Raw genomic sequence first — 22,923 nt, forward strand, 5'->3', positions numbered from 1 at the left:
TTGCAGTGGGGTTTGCCTGGGTGATCCCAGACTCTCCCCAGCTGCAATCCTCTCTCTGTAGCGCTCTCAGGGATGATGTGAATGGATGTCGCTAATTAAAGCAGCATTAATTAATGGTCTCTCCTGATTGCAGGATCCTGGGCCTCCCCCACCATCTCCCCTGATGGGTCTGAAGCCGCTGCAGCTCCTGGAGATCAAGGCCAGGGGCAGGTTTGGGTGTGTGTGGAAAGCTCAGCTGCTCAATGAATACGTTGCAGTCAAAATATTTCCCATCCAGGTGAGCAAAACCCTTGGGGTCCTGGGTTTTCCTCACATTAAAGCAGCTTTTCTTGGCCCAATAATTCTGTAAATCCAAGTGGAAATGGCACTGAGGTGTGAGAGATACAGTAAGAGTTTTAATGATTTAAAATAAGTGTTTTACTGCAGTAAACACATTACTGAAGCATAAACCCTGTGAAATGTGGGCTTCTAATCATAAAAATATTCAGCACTTGTAGTTTTAAGCAGCTCTAACCCACCTCTTGACCAGTTAATAATCAAATTAACTGGTGCTTAGAAGGAATGCCCTGAAATGCAGACCCTGGAGTGATTGTTCCAATTAACCATGCCTCAATTAATGCCACAGCACTCATTGCCCAGCAAGGGCCCTCGCAGAGCCTTGGCTCACATTAAATGGATTGAGGAATTTGGAGAGCCCAGAGTGGGGCTGGATGCTGATACTGGGATGGGTTTGCACTGATTGAAGCAGCCCCTGCTGCTGGAGGGGCAGGGATTTGTTCTCTCACTGAGCCAGGGCTGCCCTGCACAGTCAGCGCTGCGGGCTCTCGTCACTTCACCAGAAACTCCAGGGATTTTCTGACAGAGCATCCCCAACTGTGTCAGAATTCAGGACGTCCCTCTGGCTGTCCTGGACTGCCAGGACCCTGCTGGGGGCTCAGAGACCCTGGCACAGAGCCCCAGACCCCTGTGACTTTGGTTATGACCCATGGAGCAAATTACCAACCTTATATGAGGATCTGCAAGCCACAAAAGTATAAGTAGAATAATTGATTTGTCACAGGGTGAAAAATAGATTTTTTTGGGTTTCTAGAATGGGGGTTCAGGGGACAAGATGGAGGGATCTGGGCATGTCCAGCCTTTCTCCTTCTTCTTCTTGGCCTCCATCTCCTGCTGTGATGGTGGCACTTTTGGATTGGTTTGGAGTAGAAGCTCGCTGTCTCACACAGGTGATGGGTATTGGGCAGTAATTGTAAATATTGCACACGTAGTTTTTAGTATAAAAAGATAACACCACCCTGGGGCAGGCAGAGTGCCTTGGACTGTCTTGCTGAGGACAGGAGAAAGAATTTTATAGCTAAGGAGCAATGAACAACCTTGAGAGCGAGCACTGAAGAGCTCTGACTCCTTCTATGACCCCCGGGCTGGGAAAAGAGAATTTCTGACACATCTGGGGTCACTGTGAGCAGCAAAGCCCCAAGAGGTATCAAACTCCCCCAGGGCCAGCCCCTGCTGTGCCACGTTTTGGTGGCTAACTGTGTTTTGTGCTCTGTGCTTGCAGGACAAGCAGTCGTGGCAGAACGAGTACGAGATCTACAGCCTGCCCGGGATGAAGCACGACAACATCCTGCAGTTCATCGGCGCCGAGAAGCGCGGCTCCAGCATCGACGTGGACCTGTGGCTCATCACGGCCTTCCACGAGAAGGTGGGGCTGGCCAGGGAGGCTCACACACCTGGGCTGGGCCAGCACAGCAAGGAAACTGGGAGCAGCTCTCACTTTGCTGCTGGCTTTGCACTGGATGTGAAATGGTTGCAGTTGGTTTTCAGGCAGCTGAGAAAGTTGGCGTCGGGTTTTACTGACAGAGGAGTTGTTTTAGGAGACAAACAAAAATTGATTCTGCCTTTTTAGAAGCTGTCTATTTTAACATCCCCACTCTAAACCTGCCTAAAATACATAACCTCCCATCTTGCAGAGATTTTTTGGGGGGTTATTTTTGCTTCACTTGTTGGTTGATAAGAATAAAGATGAAGTGATACAGATCGATTCTATTGTGACAGCAAAAGGAAAAAACACAAATACAATTAAGAACACGTTCCATTTTATGTTGGATCATTTTGATTTCTTTAGATTTGTTCAGAGTGTTTCACTCTGCAAATCTCTTTAGATTTGTTCAGTTTCACTCTGAAACTGTAGTGTTGAATGATTTCACCTCTGTTTATTCAGAGTATTTCACTCTGAACCTGCTGTAGGTCCATAAGGGGGGACAAAGGTCCTACAGAACTGAATTGCAGGCATTGCAGGTTTTCCCTGGAGCAGTGAGGCTGAGCTGGGTTGTGCCTGTTTTCTGCAGGGGTCCCTGACAGATTTCCTGAAGGCCAACGTGGTGTCGTGGAACGAGCTGTGCCACATTGCCCAGACCATGGCCAGGGGCCTGGCCTACCTGCACGAGGACATCCCGGGGCTCAAGGATGGCCACAAGCCAGCCATCTCCCACAGGTACTGCCCTGGGGATGCAGGACATGGCAATCCTGCAGGCAGCCCATCTCCCCCTCTTGGTCCTGCAGGATTCCTGCATCTCCCCTCCAAGGCACATTTGCACCGTGTTATTTAAACAAAGTTGCAGTCGCTGCACACTTGGATTGCAACATTCTCATTCCACCTCTGTATCCCACATGCATCAGCCATATCTCCACATATCCCTACATCCCCATATCCATCATACATCTGTATTTATTTTAACAACAAGCACAAAATTACAGTTCCCATTACTGTCTCATTTATTGCCATAAAGGTCTGCAAGGGCACTCTGAGGTTTTATGATTATTATTTTTTGTTTAACTTATCTCTTTCTTTATAATTTTCTTGCCTTTCATACCATAATGTTCCTTGTTTTATGCTCTTCCCTTTTCCTTAGTTCTTTCTGTATTTCATGTTCTAGATCTCTAATTTGTATTTTTTCTTGAACTTGCAAGGGACATCAAAAGCAAGAACGTGCTGCTGAAAAACAACCTCACGGCCTGTATTGCTGATTTCGGTCTAGCTTTAAAGTTTGAGGCTGGAAAGTCTGCAGGAGACACCCATGGACAGGTAAATCCTGAGCTATGGCCAGGAATGATCCAGCTGTTACCTGGATGTGAGTGGGAATCTCCCCTCAGGCTCTTTGCATGGCCTATCCCCCCTTTTATCCTGACTGGACAATTTGGACAAGAACTTTTGTAATATTTTATTAATTATTTACTTATTGTTCAGAAGCTGAGGGATGAAACTTCCAAGATTTAGTCCTGATGTGGGGGATTCTAGTTGTGGGTTTCACTGGGTCTGGACTGAAGGCACTTGGGACATTAGTTCACGTTCCGACTCAGTTGTTTATTATTTCTTATCAGTAAAAGTCTCACTGTTGGGAGTTCTGCAGCTTTTCATTAGAAGGCACAGAATGGCCAACAGTCTCTTGTTACAAGGTCTTTATAGACTAAACTATCCAATTAAGAACTGACACCTGGATTATTTTCCCTTTTAACCCAATAACTGATCCCAAAGAGCTGCAATGGGGACTTTTCTGTCCATTTACAAAATGCTACCCAAACCCATGGAGAAGAAGGAAGAAGCAGCATGAAGAAGAAACCCAGGATGACACCCTGTGTCCTCCATCTTGCTTTCATCCACAACACACTAAAAACCCCAAACCTAAATTTCTCACTTACACCTGCACTGCTCTCTATAATCTATTTCACACTTTTGTGGATTCTGGTCTATTCTGGAATTTAGGAAACTTTCTCCATGGATGAGGGTGAAAGTCAGTGCTCCCCTGGGGGTCAGGGCACCCCAGAGCAGATATGAATTGTTGTTGCACTGGGCTGTTCCATCGGGTTGTTCCAACCATGGCCAGCGTAACCTGGGACAGAGCAGGGGTTTCATGCGGCAGCAGGGGGGGCAGTGCCCGTGCTGGGGGTGACTCTGGGCACAACCATTGATGTTTTGTGCCCCTGCAGGTGGGCACCCGCAGGTACATGGCCCCCGAGGTGCTCGAAGGTGCTATCAACTTCCAGAGGGACGCGTTCCTGAGGATAGACATGTACGCCATGGGGCTGGTGCTCTGGGAGCTGGCCTCGCGCTGCACGGCCGCCGACGGTGAGAGGGACTGCCCTGGGAGGGACTGCCCTGGGAGGGACTGCCCTGCCTGCTGGGAGAGTGGGGCTGGGCGGGCTGGGAGCCCCTTCCAGCCCCGACCGCTCCGGGTTCTGATTGCAGCCAGCAGGGCAATCCTCCCTTTCCCGTGGTGGTGTTCACAGGGTCCCAGCACGAGGGAAGAGATGAGGATCTGACTCCATGTGTCAGCAGACTGATTATTTTATGATATATATTAAAACTATACTAAAAGAATAGAAGAAAGGATTTCATCAGAAGGCTTGCAAAGAATAGAGTGATAACAAAAGCTTCTGACTCAGAGTCCGAGCTGACTGTGATTGGCCATTAATTAGAAACAACCAACATGGACCAATCACAGCATTCACAGCAGCAGATAACCATTGTTTTTCTTTTCCTCTGAGGCCTCTCAGCTTCTCAGGAGAAAGATCCTGGCAAAGGGATTTTTCAGAAAATACCATGGCTACACTTCCCCTTTTCCCTTTCCCGTTTAACTGGCGTTTCCCCTGCAGGCCCTGTGGATGAGTACATGCTGCCTTTCGAGGAGGAGATTGGCCAGCACCCCTCCCTGGAGGACATGCAGGAGGTTGTGGTGCACAAAAAGAAGAGGCCTGTCCTAAGGGAGTGTTGGCAGAAACATTCTGTAAGTGTCACCCAACCAACTGAATGCCATGTTTTGTCCGTGCCGTGTTGTGTACATTGCACTGGGGTTTGGGAGGGGTTTCATAATTCCAGTAGGAGTTAAATGGGCTGTAAATGTTCCTCATCTCAGACTGCTCTTTCTTCAGTACTAGAAAGTGAGGGATTTTTTGGTTTTTGGTGGAAGAAGAGATCCTGGAGTTCCTTTGCACTGAAGTCCCAATTGGTGTCTGAGGAATTCACCTTTTTAAAACACTGGGGGGCTCCAGCAGTGCAGGGAAGGATTTTCCCCTGCTGCTGTTGAACAGTTTTTGTTCAATAGTGCAGAGCAAAGCAGAGCTGAGGCCCCACGGGACACTCCAGGTTCACACCAAACATGCTGTGGGACACAAAGGCTCCCATCTGGAGGTGTCCCTGAGTGCCCTTTTTGACGTGAGCCGTTTCCCCAGGGAATGGCGATGCTGTGCGAGACCATCGAGGAGTGCTGGGATCACGACGCCGAGGCGCGGCTGTCGGCGGGCTGCGTGGAGGAGAGGATCATCCAGATGCAAAAACTCACTAACATTATAACAACAGAGGACATCGTGACTGTGGTCACAATGGTGACAAACGTTGACTTTCCTCCCAAAGAATCCAGTCTATGATAGTTGCACTGGTCATGGAAGTGACCACAGGACTCTTCACTGGAGCTGCTACAGCGCACGGACTGCTGGCGTCACTGCTGTTCCGGGTGGCAAGAACGGATGGTAAGTCTCTCTGGAGCATCACCAAGAGGTGTTTATCCTTTGTTTTCCCCCTCCTCCTCCTCCTCCCCAACGTGGATCCATGAGACTTTCTGCATTCCCTGCTTACACCTGAAGGACGTGACTGAGAACCCCTCACGTGCTGATAAGGAACTTGCGATGAAGAATCCGGACCTGAACGGGCTAATGAGCATTTTAAACACTGACATCCGATTTCTTAATCCCTGTCAGAAGAGACTAATTCCTTTAAATGAACTACTGTTATTTTTTTTAAATGAAAAACATTTCATTTCAGATTTAAAAACAACAAAAAAAAAAGGGTAACTTGTTTTTATTGCATTCGTTGTTGTTTATAAAATGACTATTGTAATGCGACTACGACACAGCTTGTGAATGTTCCGTGTGCTGCTGTTCCGTGTACAGAAACAAGAGTAATCAATGGGATAGAGCAAAGAGGCTTCCAAGTATTACTTAACCTCCCTCAACCAGGTATACCTCAGTTCCACCTCGCTAAATTATGATTGACAACACTAATTGGAATAATAAACCGCTCCGTGTTTTGTAAATGATGTATTCCCAATTCCCTGTGTTATTTAAGAAGGGGAAAGCTTCATGCCCCCAGGAAGTGGCCATTCCTAGAGCCGTGTTTTTAGCCTTTTCTTGTACTCGCTTGTTGTGTATAAAAAAGAAAAAGTGCTGTTTATTGAAAAAAAATTTTCCCTCCTCTTTTAGTTGAAAGCTTTTCCCTCCATTTCCCAGAGTATCTCATCCATTTATTTAACTGAATACTATTTAGGTTTGCTGTGTCTGAGGAATATTTGAAACCTTAAGCATGACTTTCTTTTTTCTTTTTTTTTATTTTTTTTTTAATTTTCTCTGAGCTGTGACACTGGAAAGCTCTGAATTCTTGTTGTTTTTTTGAAAAAGTCTTTTTCCTATTTATGTTTGTGCCGAGGTCGCGGCGCGGTCCCTGTCCCGTCAGGCAGTGGGGGCTGTGTCACTGTTTCAGGATCACCTCAGGAAGCTCAGTTCCCCCATTCCTCTCCCTCTGCTTGGAGATTTGCAGCTTCCCTCCACTCAAAGCTCGGTGCCATGGGAGGGGAGTGCAGCTCACTGCCTGTGAGCCGCAGGTTGAGCCTGGAGTCACTCACAAAGTTCCAGCCACAGATTGCAGATCCTAAACGTTACAAATTTCAGGGATAACCCAGTTCTGCTCACAATATGCAATGACCATTCCAAGGTAACGAAAGGAATTTCGATGGCCAGAGCGCAGAAAACGAGGAAAACCTGGAAATTCACAGCTCCAGCACTGGAGTTCAGGATGTCAGCCTTGTGCTGGAACTACAGTGACTGGTAGCTGGGTGCTAAAGTGCTTCTCCCAAATGCTGCCCCACTGCATTGATTGCATCCTTCCCACCAAACTCCCAGGCCAATGAACGCTGTGAGCCCCTGGAGCAGAGGTGGCAGCGGCCCGCCGTGTGCTGTGTCCTTGTCCCCGTGTGTCCCCCCCAGTGTCTCTGGAAGCAGCAGGTGGCAGCTCCTGAGGGCTGGGAGGAAGCTGGATCAGGGAACTGCAGCCCTGGGAGCAGTGGGGTGTGATGGGTGAAGCAGAGCCAGCTCTGGGCAGGCAGGGAGGAAGGAAGGGCTGATGTTCCAGCTGTGGCACTGCTGCTCACAGCTGTGCCCGAGGATCCTGCTCCAGGGGGCCCGTGGAAAAAGGAAGGAAATGCAGTTTGTGGGGTCCTCATGGCTGGACACTTCCCTTTGGCTTCCATTGGTGCTCCACTTTAATTAAACTTCACAGAGCAGGGCAGGACTGGAGTTCTGAACAAATCCCACCCATGGACTCCTTGGGGCTTTTGCCACGGGCTGGCTTCATTCTGGGCTCTTGGAAATCCCATGCAAGAACTGAAGCTGAATCCAGGTCCCTCCTTGGGTGTGACCCTCCCAAGGAGCTTCTGCAGGCTCAGGGCTGGCTCCTGACTGGGAGATCCCTGCTCTGTTCCAGTCCCAGCTTCCTGGCATTACCAGCACCGTGTAGCTCCCTGAGGAAAGGCTGCTCCTCCCCACAGCCTTCAGTGGCTCAGAGTGATCTCCCTGAGCTGCTGTGCTCCAGGGCTTGGGAATGAATTCCTGTTTCAGAGCAATTCAGTGAGAGCTGGGAGCAGCAGGGCAGGATCCAGGGGTGCTGGGAAGGGCTCTGGCATTGTTTGGGCAGTGCCCTTGGTCCCTTCCTGCCCGGCCTCACCAGCTGTGACTGCTGAGGGTGACACGTTCCTGTCCCATGTCCCAGAGCTGCTGGAGGGGGCTGAGCCAGCGCTGCCCTTCCTGGGGCATTCCCAAACTCCTCCATGAGCGTGGAATGACCCAGGAACAGCAGCAGTGCAGTTCTCAAACCTCACCTGTACCCAGTGCTGAGACTTGTCCTGCTCCATCAGCATCCACAATCAGTCATCACCCCTCTCCTCTTCTCCAGCTTTTGTAACCTTTGTAAAGACATTTCTGTTGATCAGGAACACTTGGTACAAAACACAGGAAGCTGCAATACACATCCCTGGGCAAAAGGACTCCAGTAGCATCCTTGATGGAACATCTGTTACCTCAGATACTCAACCAGCAGGACTGCTTTGCTTTCTCCCTCCAGTTTGTTTTTTTCAGTCCATCTCCTTCCTCTTCATTACCTCTCGAGTTAGGTGAGCGATTACTTTAACTTTCCTCTTTGTATTTGTCAGTGTTTTGGGCACAGGTTGTTGTACTACTGTTAAAAGGCACTTGCTGCTTTTCTGCGAGTGCCACAAAACCAACCAACCCCCCCTCGCCCTCAATAAAGTGATTGTTAAATATTGTACAAATACAAATGTATACTCTGCCCTCTTCCCCAGTGGGAAAATAAAAAATGTGACTACTCTGACTTGCAAATGCTTCTTCAAAAACTTTATTTTAAAATAAACAAATGGGGCTGGTCCTACAGCAGCTCTTGAGCCAAACTTTTGAGTTTTGCTCCAAAAAATTTGGTATGGAAAGATGTTACCTTGTACTTGGCACAAAACAGCCCTTGTGGCTGAAGCGTGTTGGATTTAACATTTAATGAAGTAAATTTGGTTGTGATTAAAGATTTAATTGGATAAATTTTCCATGTCAAGTCAGATTTGAGATGGAAAAGAGCAGTGTGAGCTGTGAGCTGATGGGGCTGTAGAAGGGAGCCAGGAGGGCAGCATGGCCTGAACCAGGAGCAGATCCCTCAGGCACAGGGAGAAACCCCAGAGCTTGGATTTGTCCAAGTGGGAAGCGAGTGTGAGAGCAGGAGCTGGCACCGAGCTGAGCTAAAGCACCTGGGAGTGGGTGAGCGAGGGAGTGAGGCACAGCTCTGGCTGCTGGAGGGAACAGCAGCACCGTTCTCTAGAAAACCCCAAAGGGGTCAGCAAAGAAAGCTGAGCCAGCACCTCACAGACCTGAGCCCCTTCCTGCGGGTGACCATGCCCTGTGTGGGGTGGGGGGCTCAGAGCCAGCTGAGGGAGGAGGTTGCCCACTGCTTGACGTCCGTGGGGCAGTTGGGGTACACCTGCAGCGCCTCCATGATCTGGCTGCTGTCCAGCAGCAGCTTCAGCAGCAGGAACTCGCGCTGCGCCCGCGCCGACGGCCGCTCCAGCGGCTGCACCAGCTCCAGCTGCAGCAGGTGCTCAAAGGCCTTGGGGAGGAAAAGGGCACTGCAGGGGAGCAGCATTCCTGCCCCAAGCACCCCACTCCCTCCTAGGGCTGTGTCTGACCACCCCCATCTGTGCTCGGGAACTACAACCAAAGTACTTTACAACTCAAAAAAAACAAATGCATTTCAGGCTCACCTTCATGACAACTGGCTTCTCAAAGTTGTACATAGAGTGTGCCTTCCTCTGGATGAACTTCTGGAATTCTGCAGCAGTAGGAGAAGAAAAGGGCAGTCAGAAGGAAGTGAGTGGGGCAGGGTTTGTGAAGCTCAGGCACTGCTCTCACCATTGTAAACCATCTGGAAGTTGAAGGGTTCTCCATCATAGACCTCATTCAGGTGTTTCATGGCTATGATGAGGCAGATTTCCAGCACAGACAGACCTGCAGGGAAAGAGGAATCCTGAGTATTTCCCTTGAGCACATCACAGACACAGCCGGTTTACCCACTCCACTTATTCCTCTATTTTTATATGCTCTGGGCCTCACCCATTCCTGTTCTGTATCATTATTATGTAAAGAAATTCCAGAATTCCAAGTCTTAGAAAATTCACAGAATGACCAGGTTGGAAGATACCTTCAGGATCACGGAGTCCAACCCAGCTCCAACACCTCAGCTAAACCTTGGCACCCAGTGCCACATCCAGGCTTTGTTAAACACACCCAGGGATGGGGGCTCCTCTCTGGGCAGCCATTCCAGAACTTTATCACCTTTCTGTACAAAAACTTTTTCCTGATATCCAACCTGTATTTCCCTTGGTGCAGCTGGAGAGGACTGATAAGAGGACATTTGTTTGCTGTGTATTTGAAGCAGAAGTGTTCAGGATTGGGCTGTTCCCACCAAAAAGCAAGAACTGGAAGTATCCAAGTTGGCATTGCTGGACCCACAGGCAGGTGTGACCCAGAGCAGACTCCCTGGGCAAGGCCTGTGCACCTCACACCACAGGGAACACTCCCTGCACTGCATCTCCTCCACCAGGAGAATTCCAGGCAGGGACTGGACACCCCCCTGCTTGCAGAGCAGTTCTGGGGAGCAGCTGGGCTTTACCATGGACAATGTTGGCCTTGGAGTCGGTGCTGTGCTGCCTGCTGGCCTCCTGCAGGTCTGCAGCCGTCAGCAGGGGGTGGTGCACGGTCACGGCGCTGCTGGCCAGCATCTGCAGCACAGAGAGAGAGAGAGAGAGCTCACGGTGTGCCTGCTGGGATGGGCACAGCTCACACACACACAGAGAGAGAGAGCTCACGGTGTGCCTGCTGGGATGGGCACACTCACACACACACAGAGAGAGAGAGCTCACGGTGTGCCTGCTGGGATGGACACACACACACACACAGAGAGAGAGCTCATGGTGTGCCTGCTGGGATGGGCACACACACACACACACACACACAGAGAGAGCTCACGGTGTGCCTGCTGGGATGGGCACACACACACACACAGAGAGAGAGCTCACGGTGTGCCTGCTGGGATGGGCACAGCTCACACACACACACAGAGAGAGAGAGCTCACGGTGTGCCTGCTGGGATGGGCACACACACACACACAGAGAGAGAGAGAGAGCTCACAGTGTGCCTGCTGGGATGGGCACACTCACACACACACACACACACAGAGAGAGAGAGCTCACGGTGTGCCTGCTGGGATGGACACAGCTCACACACACACAGAGCACAGAGAGCTCACAGCTCACACACACACACACACACACAGAGAGCTCACAGCTCACACACACAGAGCACAGAGAGCTCACAGCTCACACACACACAGAGCTCACTGCATTCCTGCTGGGAATGGACACAGCACCTGGAGTGACCCTGCAATAGGAATGGACAAACCCCCCACACACACAGCTTCACACTGAAAACCTGCAAATAGCTGGCACTACAATGTCATCTTGCCAGGAAAGTTTTCCAGGCTTAAAACCTCAAAGCCTCCTGATTCCAGGAGATAAATCCTCCTGACCCTGTTTATATCCATGTCAATGGATCAGCACCTCAGAGGCTGCTGCAGGAATGGCTTACAGCTGTTCTGCACCTGCTTGTGTGCCCAGGGACACCTCCCACTGCCCCAGGCTGCTCCAGCCTGGCCTTGGGCACTGCCAGGGATCCAGGGGCAGCCACAGCTGCTCTGGCAATCCCAGCCCAGCCAGGAATTCCCAATTCCCAGTGTCCCATCCATCCCTGCCCTCTGGCACTGGGAGCCATTCCCTGGCTCCTGTCCCTCCATCCCTTGTCCCCAGTCCCTCTGCAGCTCTCCTGGAGCCCCTTCAGGCACTGGAAGAGCTCCAAGGTCTCCCCAGACCCTTCTCTTCTCCACAGTTTGTCCAGGAACTCCTCACTCATCCCTCCAGAATCTGTATTACATGCTTTTATTGGGAAGTTGACCTCAGAACAGAAGGTCTCTTTCCAAAGGAAGAGCTCAGCACATGCTGCAGACCACAAGGACAAAGCTGAGCCTCAGCTCTTCCCTCTCTCAGGGAGGCTCTGGGCTGCCATCAGCTCCTTTCCTGCCTGCAGTGCAGCCACAGGCACAGATCTGGGTGCCCTGCACCAGGAACCATCTGCAATCTTGGAACCAAGTGCAGTGCCCAGAGCAGCACCAAGAGGGCTCTGCTGTGGCTCTCAGGGTGGCTCTGGGAGCACTGGAGCCAGCCCAGCCCAGAGCAGGAGGTCACAATCTGGGCTGGCACAACGGCCCCAGGGCTTTTCACACTGACACAAGCACAGGGACAGTTTAGGATAGTTAAATTACTGTTATTTAAATTAGTGTTATTTATCCTCTGTAAAAGTGTCATGAGCTGTGTTCCAAAGCAGAATTAGGGAGGCAGCTTAAATTTAAAAAAGACCCTCCAAGAGAGCTGCAGCTCCTGTGTGGTGATGGAAGTTCACGCAGAATAAACAGGTTTCAGTATGAGCAGATGTCAGGATTCACCAGGAAGCAAAAACAACCTCAGAAAGGAAAAAGGAGTTTCAAAAGGTTTCACCTACAGTTTTGTTTTATGAATGGAAAGGCTTGGAGAAAGTGAAATAGCAAAAGCTCAGCCCCATCTGAAGGGCACAGTTCATCCTCCCAGGTAACTGCTACAGAACTGACACAGCACAGGCTGACACAGCCTGCAGGGAGCCAGCACTGGCTGGAGTTCAGTAAAATGCTGTTTCAGACAAAGCCCTGCTAAATGGCCTGAAAACACCAGAGCTGCTCACAAATCACTGCAAGAGGCTCCATAAACACCCAAATACAGACCAGCAGCGAGTGCAGCGAGCGCAGGTCCTTGGTGTGCTGGAAGAGGTTCTGCAGCACCCCCTGCACGGTTTTATCCTCTGAGAGATGCTGCAAGAGACAGCACAGTGATGTTTCAACATCTCATACTCATTTCTAATCATTTCATACTCACCTAGAAAAATAACAGGTAAATATATTTTTTATAGTGCTCAGCTTATACCTGACAATACAATTTTCATGTCCAACCTCAACTTTCTGGTGTTTCCTGTGACAATTTTACCTCCAGATTTCAATAAGCAAAGATTGTCTATAATAATTTAATTTATTCCATGTCACACTCAGCCAGTGAAAGGAAATGCCAATCTTAGGTAAAAGCTTTACACACATATTCTTTACCAGTAAAAGTGTAAAGTAAACCAGCTGTACACTGCTCTCACTTTAGAATTTTTCTTAAAATCAAGTATAAAATGCTTTTATACTGAAATAAAATGCTTTTACCTGAACATTATTGTTCCATTTTTGTGCAAAAGACTCATCAGGAAATTCAGCAGGAAGAGAAAGCTGTTTCTTAAATATCTTCATGTATTGTTTAAAATCAAAGGAATTCATCAAATATATCTGTCTGTGGGAGAACCTTGACTTCACTCTCTTCTCCAAAAGCTCCAGGATATCCTTGATGAAAAAAAAAGGAAAAACAATAATTAAAAAAGCAGATGAATTTGGTGTTTTCTTTGCTACAGCACAAATCACTGAAGTAAAGCATGCTGAAAAAAGAATTATTGAATTCTGAGGGTTAAAATGTTGCAACATAAGTTAAATGATGATTTGAATTGATGTGTTTGCAATGGCACCAAGCAGCCCAGGCCACGTGGTGCTGCACATCAGAATACAGCTTCAAAATCCCCAAAAATACCTAAAAGCCAAAAAAACCCCTCAGAAACAGCAGCTGGCACTCTGGAGACACTTCCTTAACTGCACTCCAAACTGGGGATAAAAGGTTCTCAATAAGGGGTGAGGAGCACAGCAGACTCAGGACAGTGATGGTGCAGAAGGAAACATTGTCATTTATTAAATCAACAAATTAACTTTTAACTTCCAGAAATTTGCCCAGCTAATCCCAGTCAAGCCCAAATCAGGCTTTGATAAGAAATTTTAATTATTCTTTTTGTCACAGCCCAACTGTCTCCAGCACCAACAGTTGTGAAAACAGAAGTTTTATCAAATTTCCATAGTTTTCCCCAGGAATTATTTCACACAATTTGCCCACAATTCAACATGATGTCATTGTAAAATCAGAGCAAATTGAACGGGGATCCTGAACTCATTTTCTAGCAAAAGTTAACTTCTGCTAGAAAAGGGGATCCTGAACTCATTTTCTTTTTTTTCTTTTTTAAGAAACCACCCTCCTGAAGTGGTTTCTTTAAAAAAAAATAAAAATTTAAACACATCTGTCCTTGCCAACTGCCAACCAAGAAATTCAGGAGCCCCTCCAAAGAGTGAACCACAGTCTAATATTGAATTTGTGTCCTTAGAAATGTTGGTTTGCTCCTTTAGCAGTGAGCTTGAAGGCTTTGGGCATCTTCAATTTACTCTCAGCACAAATTATTATTTTTTTTTACATCCTCCTTCCCAATTCAAAAGTTAGAAAAATGGATAATTGAGCAAAGTCTCTTAGGAAATTAAGGTTCCAGGGAAGGAGAAGTCATTCCAACCAAGACAAAAGTCACTTTAGAACAGCTGAAAACGTGGAATGAGGAAATGGCATTTCTTACCTGCCTGCAGGTGAGCCCAATGACTGTCACTGGGGTTTGTGCAGACTGGGAGATGTCAAACAGGTTGTAGAGCAGGCTCTGATTCTTGTGGTGCACAAACAAATCAAACTCATCCAGGACAAACAGAATTGGGCAGCTGCTGGTTCTGTCTCCTGAGAGAAATGTGCAGAGTTAGCAGGGCCACTCCAGCATTAGAGATCCATTGCTGCAGCTTCCTTTATTAATGGGGTTAAAAATGCACAGATTTCCTTGCAGCTTTTCACTGAGCCCTCCCTTCCTCCAGGTGCAACAGCAAAACGGAAAATACATGGAAAAACTGGGAAGGTTTTGTAGTGAGTTTAGTCAGAGCTAACATCACATGCAAGCCTTAGCAGTCCCAGCAGGTGTATATATCAGTATCAGGTGTATACACTATATTCAGAGTAGTTATCAGTATTAACTAATTTTTACATTATTTTATAACCATGATGCATTTTTGGGCTAAGTTTCTTCATTCCACCTGTAAAGTAGAAGAAAAAAACTCCATTTTCCACAGTCAAGTGACCCAGAGTTCACAAGGAGGTTTTAGTGTTTACCTTTCCTCAGAGCTTCAAGGAGGAAGGCAAGGTTCTCAGCAAAACTGCCCTAGACAGAGCATAAAGAAGTTTCAGAATGGATTTGCAGTGTCATTCTCAGAGCTGTTTCATTACAGCAAACTCAGACATGCAATGGAGGCCATTTCCTTCCAAAACTCTGCTTTCAAAATGTCCAATAGTGCTTCATGCTGTATAATCATAAACTCCTCAGGACAAGAACAAGGATGGATACTCTGCATTCACCCACTTTTCCCAGTCTGAAATCCCCAAACTGCCCCAGACAGGCAAAAATTAGTGATCAGAGAATGCTGCAATCACCTAAACTCACAGGCAGCTCCATCCTTCCTGAAACAGCTGCTGCATCCTCATTTTCCAGCCCCACACATGGAAAAAGTGGCCCCTAAGAGTTCCACTGAGAGGGAGCAGGGTGCAGGGTTTCATTGGTAACTTTATTGAACAGATGGAAGAATCAAACACTCCTGAAAACGTCCCTGAGTGGCTGTGCCCACCCTGGTCCTGTTCCAGAACTCTCCCACCCTGCAGCACCCTGTCGCAGACATTTCTCCACAGAAATCTTTCCTTTCACATTTCTGCATCTTCGGGAGGCCAGAGGCCCCCGAAGAGAAGGTAAACAATTGTTATCAGCTGCTGTGGAATGCAATAGGATTCACCTTGATTGGCTCATTTTCTATGTTTATAATTAAGAGCCAATCATCAGTTCAAGCCAGGGGACTGAGTCCTTGGCCACAACTTTGTTGTGGGTTCTTTTCTATCTCTTCTTAGCTTAGCTAGCTGCTCTGCAAATCTCTCTATATATTCTATTTAGTATAATTATAATGTATTATATCATATCTTAATAAATTCAACCTTCTAATCAAAATACAAAATTCACCATCTCTCTATCACCAACTGCGACCCACACAAATCGCAGTAATAGCACCCCAGTTTGAGGGGAGAAATAATGAACTGAAGAGCACAAGCCCTGTCAAAGGGGCAGGAAAGCCAATTTAACCTCTGGATGTGAGTTACAGAAAATGAGGGAAATTCATTTTCAAGCACTTTGGTCACTCTCTTTAGGACTGTCCTCAGTACCCATGTAAACCAGTTTGTACAACTCTGTCCTTGCCAACTGCCAAGCAAGAAATTCAGGAGCCCCCCTAAAGAGTGAACCACAGTCTAATATTGAATATTTTAATAGAAATTTTTAAATTCTAATAGAAATTGAATATTTTAATAGAAATTCCATGGAAAATGAGAGCTCTAGGAAGCCTGGATAGACTTCCTTTTTGGATAGACCAAAAAAGGGTTGATAATATATTAAAGGTCCTGATTTTTGGTTGAATTCTTTGATTTGAAATGTTAAAAACAACATTTCCAAATTCCCCACGTCTCTGAACAAAGTTTCTTTGGAATACTTCAGTTTGGAATACTATTAATAATAAATACTTAAGGAATACTATAAATAGTTAATATTTTGGAATAACTTTGGAATACTTAAAGAATAGTATTAATAATAAACACTTAAGGAATACTAGAAATACTTTGGAATACTTAAGTTCGGAATACTTAAGAAATACTATTAATAATTAATATTTAAGGAATACTAGAAATACTTAATACTTTGGAAAAACCTTGGAATACTGAAGTTTGTTTTTCTGGGGCTTGTTACGACAGATTTCCCTTTTTCCCTCCTGTAAGGCACAAGTTGATGGGTATTACAGCGACCTGGAGAGGGTCGCAGCTGGTGAGAGAGACGGTGAATCTTGTTTCTTGATCAGAAGGCTTGATTTATTAATATATGATATATAACACATTATGACTATACTAATAGAATATAGAGAGAGGTTTGCAGAGCTGCTAGCTAAGCTAAGAAGAGATAGAAAAGAACCCACAACAAAGTTGTGGCCAAGGACTCAGTCCCCTGGCTTGAACTGGTGATTGGCTCTTAATTATAAACATAGAAAATGAGCCAATCAAGGTGAATCCTATTGCATTCCACAGCAGCTGATAACAATTGTTTACCTTCTCTTTCTGAAAGAAAGGATTTCTGTGAAGAAATGTCTGCGACAGATGGGTTTTTACAAAAATGATAAGGAGGCATCAGTAGTGCTCCACCAGCAAAGGGAGCCCAAGCAGGTGCTGCAAGCCCCATCCCACACAGCCCCAGTGTCCCAGGACAGCCTTTGGAGGGTCAGTGAAGTCACTCACAAAAACTTTGTCCCCAACCACATTTTCCAGCTGCAGCTGCCTGGTGATCTCCTTCAGGGCCACGTTATCATTGGTCTGCAGAAGCCCTGAGAGAAAGAAAAGGATTCTTCATTGAGAACTGGCAGCTGTCCCTCACCCCCACTGGAAACTGAACAGCAGCTTCTCTGCCTTGCCAGCCCTGCAGAGCTTTTTGCATTTTCAAAAGTCAGACTGGACAGTTTCTGTACCTGACAAGTGATTAATTCTGTCACTAAGAGCACAGAAGTTCCCTTTATATAACAAATACAAAGAGAGGCACTTTGGGGCTCACAGACAAACATGTCCATGATTCAGGCTGGACTGAATTGCTGAAAGCAAGAATTTCACTCAGATCATACAAAATACAGAAGTGAATATAACAGAACCCTGGATCAATGATGCTTTACTTACCATTCAGATGGACTTCCAAGAGGTTCTCTCTCACTTGTTCCACTTCCCTGAGGTCTTTTAAAACATGATTTAATAACTAGGAAAGAAACAATACAGAATTTCTGTGAGAAGATTCATTTTTTATCAGCAAGGAACATGTAATTACAGATATTACAGGACAGGAAACAGTGTGTAAGGTTTCATCAGGGAACATGTTTGAGTAATTTCCAGACTAAATCCCTAAAATGACAACTTTGCATTCACCAGCCATGACTGTGGCATTGCATTTGTTCATTCTGCTGAACTGGGAGGGAAGGGAAAATAACTCTGCTATTTCAGTCACTTATTTTTGGGGCTAATACCTGGGGCTTTTGCCTTAATCAAAAAGCTTTATGAATTTGAGATGTGAGAGAATTTGACTCTTGAGCTGGTGCCATATTCAGCTTCATGGCTTCTTTGGATGCTGTAGAAAGAAACTCTGCTTTAGATCTTAAAAGAAACTCTGCTTATTCTTTTCTTCTGGAAGACAGAATTAAAACTGCACATGATTGCACCAACTGCTGCTTATAAAACCCCCAAATTTGGTGTCCATCAAAAACTTGTTACTAGTAAAAACTTGTATTAAAATATCTGTAATTAGTGGAAATGTTAAATTTAAAAATAAAAAAAGCTACTATTTGCTTTGGCTTCTTCAGAGGAGGATTTGTAGCTCCCACCTGTGTGCAAGTATAAATATATAAATAAATATATTTATATACACACACATGATTTTCTTTACTCCAGCATCTTACAATTGATATATAAAAAGGAAGCAATTCATTCTGCATAAGTGATTTTGCTAAACTATATTCTGTCTGAAAGGACCACAAATTTTTCATCACATCTTTTACAGTAAATATTAAAGACTCGAGTGTCTGAATAATGTTGAAGTATTGAACATTCAATTTAGAGGTCATCTCTTCATGTGCTTCACTAAGGGGAATTCCCTTAAAATACAAAACCTACACTTATAAACCATAACCACCAAAAACTATTCTGCTCCATGGCAGGTAACAACATCCCTGACCATTCCCTGCATACACAGCAATGGAGAAGCCCACCCCTCACACTACTCCTTTTGGATGCCTTTTTGTCATTTTTACAGTGAGGCCCCAAAACCAGGTTAATTAAAGAGCAATCAGCACATGGCTTTAATTGCAAAGACAAGTGTTAGGAGCAGATTTCTCCATGCTGTTCCCGAAGAGAATTCCCACAGAAAGTGCTGGGATGTTTTGAATTTCTCTGCAAAGCATTGGCAATTGTCTCTGCAAAGGCTGTGCTGGGCCCACAGGGAGCTGCAGGGGCCGCTCCTACCGCGGATTTCCCGGAGCCCCGGGGGCCGATCACCAGGGCCGAATTGCTCTCCCCGTGCACCGTGGTTCTTTTCAGCAGCTCCAGCAAATGTCTGTGTAGGAAACAGAAACAGGCTGAAACCCTCAAAGCTGACAGCATCCCCCAAACCCAGGGAAAACTCAAAGAATAAAATTCAATCCAGTTCAGCTTGCTCTGAGAGCCAACACTCAGGGCATGCAAAATGTAATACGATAAAGTACAAAGGGCTCGGTGATCAGAGCTCTTAAAATACTTTAAAATATTAAAACATGCTGAAGTTGAGAGTATCACTAATTCATAAAGCTCTGCAATTCTCAAGGACAGACCTCAATAATTATTTCTTTCTTTAAGAAATAGATTGCTTTCTGTGCTCCCACTGTTCCTCCCCAGCTGTGAATTACCTGCAGACAGACTCAGCACCTCAAACCACATTTACAGTGCTCACAGCAGCCAATGACACCTGCAATTCCCAAAGCCTGGAAAATGCTTACACCCCAATAATTCCCAACATTCCACATCAACAATGTGCTTTTGGAACATGGGACACTGACACCCTGCTGTTGCTTCTGAGGGGGTGAGGGAGTCAGCCAGCACATCTGGGTTTGGTTCCTGTTGGAGAGCCAGCCCCAGCCAAGAGCCCTGGCACATCCTGGGAAGGGAAAATCGGAGCTGGGGAGCTCACTGTGCTTTCCCTGCAGGATAACTCACTGCCAGGGGCACACTGAGCAGGACACAGCCTGGAAATTGCTTTTCAGAATTCCAGTAGAAGTAGGGGAGGCTTGTTTTGTAAAACTGGCATAACAGAAATGCATTTCCTCACAACAGCAATAAAACGCCTGTGTGAGCTCTGCAGGCACAGCACACTGCTTTAATAAATGGCTTTGTCCCTCTTGTAATGAAAACTTGTGCTCACATCAGGTGATTCCACTTACATAAAGTCAGCCTTGGAAAAATTAATTGTTTTAAACAAATTCTTAAAATACATGTTTGTTATCTGCAGAATCTGACTTGCATCTGTAAAATGATCAGTACTGGGACAGTGTTATTGTCCCACTAAATCCCTTCTTCCTAACCCTAAATTCCCCCTCTGGATGGCTCCAGAGGTAGGTTTAAATATGGATTTCTGCTTCAACAAACACAATGTTGGCACAGAAACGTTAAGATTTACTTCTAATACAGTTCATCAACAAAGAGGAGAAAATCTGCAGTAAAAATGAAGTATCACAGCAAGAGAATTTAACTTCTTGCTTTGCCAGGCCATTACACACAGTATTAGGCCATGCACTGAGAGTATCAAAAAGAAAAGTGCTTCATGAATGAGAGATGTGAAATAAGGACAAGAAATCCAAAACTCAGAGCCTGACTAAAACAGAAGGGAACAGCTGAATAAAAACTGCCAAACTCTGAGGCAAATAATTGTTAGAAGCACTGGGCTGGAAGTCATTTAAACCTGCATCATTTGGTAAAACAGAGAGGCAGAAAATTCTGATTCAGCAGTCTGTTTCACTGGTGCAGGTAAATCAGGAATCCCTGAATCCTGGAGCTGCTCCCTCACCTGTACTGCTGCTCCATCCCAAACAGCTTCCCAGCAGCACAGTGGTGACAGAACCTTTCCCGAAGGATTTTCTGCACCTAGGGATGTAACACAGCACAGGAAAAATGTTTGGGCTGCAAACAGCAGAATTTACAATAATGTCACTACAGCAATAAAATAACAGTAAATTAGGCACTTTTGTGGTGTTATAATATTCTATAATACATAAATTTTTATTGTTATCAAGGACTTGAAAGTAAGAATAAAGTTGCAGGAGGCAGAATATGGTATAAATATCATAAAAAGGAGAAAAAGCAATTAAAATACATAAGAAATCACTGATCCAGGGATAACTCCTTGCAAGATGTGTTACAGTTTTTAACCAGCAACTTTGGGAAAACAGGAGAATAAAGGTTTAAAAATACCAAACAAACTAAGAAAGAAAGGTTTAAAAAAACCAAACAAACTACAAGCTGATTTGGCAGCTGCTGTCCTGCTGCTAAAAAAAGTCACCTGGGTTCTGATTTACCCTACAAACTAAGAGATTAAAAAACCTAAATGAATAAAAATAGATTTGTGCAATTCTGGTCCCACAAACAGCTGCAAAAGCACAAGACCATCCTTTAAATTTTTTACTACATTATTATTGTAGCACTTGAAGCAAGCAACAGGTGGGAAGCTGAAAGAAATACAGATACAAAAACCATTTAGTGCCCTGACAATTGTATCCAGGATCTGTACAAGTCTGTCTAACTGGTCTAGGAAAAAAAATACAATGACATGAATAAAAAGGGTGAAAAAGTTCCATAAGTTGAAAAGAATATAATAATAAAGGTGTAACTGACCTGGGAAATGCACTCAGCACTTTCTCCACTGCTCTCCCTCAGCTTTCGCTTGCTCATTGCAGAAGGTTTCATCTTTGGAGGAAATAAACATTTTATTAAATAGCATTGCTTTCCAAACAATCCCAGCCAGAAACTGTACTTGGATGTTGGTCATTTTTAAGGACTGCAATGAACATCTGTTCTTAACTAATAAAGATGTAGCAGTCTATCTTCCTAGGGAAAAAGGCAAAACACTGAATTCAAAATTTATTCCTGATAACATTAATGTTTACACCCTTCCCCTAAACAGCACTGGCTTTAGGATGCTTTAGAGAGCTTAAAATAATGTCCTTATGTTTCTGCAGCTGCAACAAGCTACAAGCACACGATTAAGACAGGAATTAAGTTTTTACAGGAATAACTGGCTATCCTTGTTTATAACAATAACCACAGCATCTCTCTGGACAGGCTGGCTTCTGAAGGGGTCCTAAGGGGATTGGGGGGGTTCTGAAGAGATTTAGGTAGATCTAGAGGGGTTTGAGTGGAAACCTTTAGGGACTGGGGGACCTTGGGGGCGATCATGATTGAGAAGATTGAGTGGGTTCTGAGGGAGATTCAAGTGGGCCTGAGGGAGGCTCTCAGGGGGATTTTGAGGGGGGGAATTACAGGTCTTGAGGGGGATTTAGGAATAGTCCTGGGAAGGGTTTGGGGATGGTTCTGAGGGATTTGGGGTGAGGAATTTATAGGGGCTAGGAGGGTCTGGGAATGCTCTGAAAAGGGGGTCGGGAGGGGGTGTGTCCATTTGGGGAGGGATTTGTGGGAATGGGGAAGGTGGGGGGGGTGATTTTTCGGGGCTGGAAGAGTCGGTGACGACCCCGATGAGGGAATGGAGCGGCCACAAAGAGCTTGGGAATGTCCATGAGGGGCTGTGGGGACGCTGAGAGCGGGTTTTGGGAGGACCTTGAGAGGTTCCAGAAGGAAATGAAGGGGGGCCCTACAGGGCTTGGCGGGTCCTGGGGTATTGTCCGGCCCGCCACCTCCCCTCACGACGTTTCCCGCCTCTTCTCCATCACCTGAGGGCGGCCACCGCCGCTAGCACGCTCCCCTCAGCCCTCACCTCACCCCTCACGGCACCCGAGCCCCCTCCCAGCAGCCATTCCTCCCCTCAGGAACCGCTCCCCCGTTACCCTCCTCACAGGCTGCATCCGCGGCTCCCTCAGAGACGCCGGAGCCCGGGCAGATGAAGGGCGGGGAGGAGGGCGCATCCTCGGCAGCTGGGCACGTCCCTCCCGGCGGAGGCTGAGGCAGACACAGACACTGGCTCTCCCTCTGCCCGCCCCCCTCACCTGCCCGCGCTGCCCTCACGCCGCTTTCCCGCCCTCTCCTCCCACACCTGAGGGCGGGACCCGCCCCGCGCGCGCGCACCCGCTCCCACCGGCCCCCGCGCGCACCGCCCCCTCACGTCACCGCGCGCTCCCCGCTCCCCTCCCCGCCCTTCCCTTCCCCTCCCCTCCGCTCTTCTCCCGTCACTTCCTCCCCGTCCATTTCCCCCCCTTCTTCCTCCCCCTCATCCACTTCCTTCCTCCCTGTCCCGGATCCGTTTCCGGGAGCGGCGCGCGCGGCGCTGTGGGAAGTCGTCGTCTCCCCCCCCCCCCCCCCCCCCGTTTCCCCCCCCCCCCTTCCTCCCCGCGGCCTCCCGAGCTCCCCCGGGGCGCATGCGCGGTGGCGGCCGCCGCTGCTGCCTCCCCTCCTCTTCCTCCTCCTCCTCCTCCTCCTTCTCCT

At 46.8% G+C, this 22,923-nt stretch overlaps 2 protein-coding genes across 5 annotated transcripts in view; one reads left to right on the forward strand and one right to left on the reverse strand.

Annotated features, from left to right (window-relative positions):
• The window catches only part of ACVR2A (activin A receptor type 2A), a 56,000-nt gene extending 47,558 nt beyond the window's left edge, over positions 1 to 8,442 (forward strand). For all 3 annotated transcript variants that reach the window (XM_059475542.1, XM_059475544.1, XM_059475543.1), the window contains 7 exons: positions 134 to 277; positions 1,559 to 1,702; positions 2,349 to 2,494; positions 2,971 to 3,085; positions 3,988 to 4,126; positions 4,654 to 4,784; positions 5,230 to 8,442. In XM_059475542.1, coding sequence (XP_059331525.1) covers positions 134 to 277; positions 1,559 to 1,702; positions 2,349 to 2,494; positions 2,971 to 3,085; positions 3,988 to 4,126; positions 4,654 to 4,784; positions 5,230 to 5,424 — 1,014 coding nt within the window. In that variant the 3' untranslated portion in view covers positions 5,425 to 8,442. The remainder of the gene's footprint in view (positions 1 to 133; positions 278 to 1,558; positions 1,703 to 2,348; positions 2,495 to 2,970; positions 3,086 to 3,987; positions 4,127 to 4,653; positions 4,785 to 5,229) is intronic.
• On the reverse strand, positions 8,443 to 22,528 carry ORC4 (origin recognition complex subunit 4). Of its 2 annotated transcripts, none has more exons than XM_059475546.1 (14): positions 22,338 to 22,528; positions 21,163 to 21,234; positions 20,339 to 20,415; positions 18,766 to 18,856; positions 17,434 to 17,509; positions 17,005 to 17,090; positions 14,797 to 14,845; positions 14,222 to 14,373; positions 12,948 to 13,121; positions 12,471 to 12,557; positions 10,274 to 10,382; positions 9,514 to 9,609; positions 9,366 to 9,433; positions 8,443 to 9,211 (listed from the first exon to the last, which is right to left on the reverse strand). In XM_059475546.1, the coding sequence occupies exons 1-14, from the start codon at positions 22,404 to 22,406 to the stop codon at positions 9,023 to 9,025; spliced, it is 1,395 nt and encodes a 464-aa protein (XP_059331529.1). In that variant the 5' UTR covers positions 22,407 to 22,528; the 3' UTR covers positions 8,443 to 9,022. The 2 variants fall into 2 exon arrangements, with proteins under 2 accessions (XP_059331529.1, XP_059331528.1); XM_059475545.1 differs by having other exon boundaries at positions 22,329 to 22,521.
• Positions 22,529 to 22,923: the final 395 nt, after the last annotated feature.

This window comes from Ammospiza nelsoni, chromosome 7 (assembly GCF_027579445.1).
Source record: "Ammospiza nelsoni isolate bAmmNel1 chromosome 7, bAmmNel1.pri, whole genome shotgun sequence".
Taxonomy (NCBI): Eukaryota; Metazoa; Chordata; class Aves; order Passeriformes; family Passerellidae; genus Ammospiza; species Ammospiza nelsoni.

Bases quoted from the DNA above. Each gene is read 5' to 3' on its own strand.
- ORC4 (XM_059475545.1), bottom strand. From the start codon at position 22,406: ATGCGCCCTCCTCCCCGCCCTTCATCTGCCCGGGCTCCGGCGTCTCTG. The intron at 17,510-18,765 runs GTAGGAGCGGCC...TTTCTTTCCTAG, and splicing joins GGGGCTCCGGGAAATCCGCG to TTATTAAATCATGTTTTAAA. The intron at 17,091-17,433 runs GTAAGTAAAGCA...TCTTTCTCTCAG, and splicing joins CTTGGAAGTCCATCTGAATG to GGCTTCTGCAGACCAATGAT.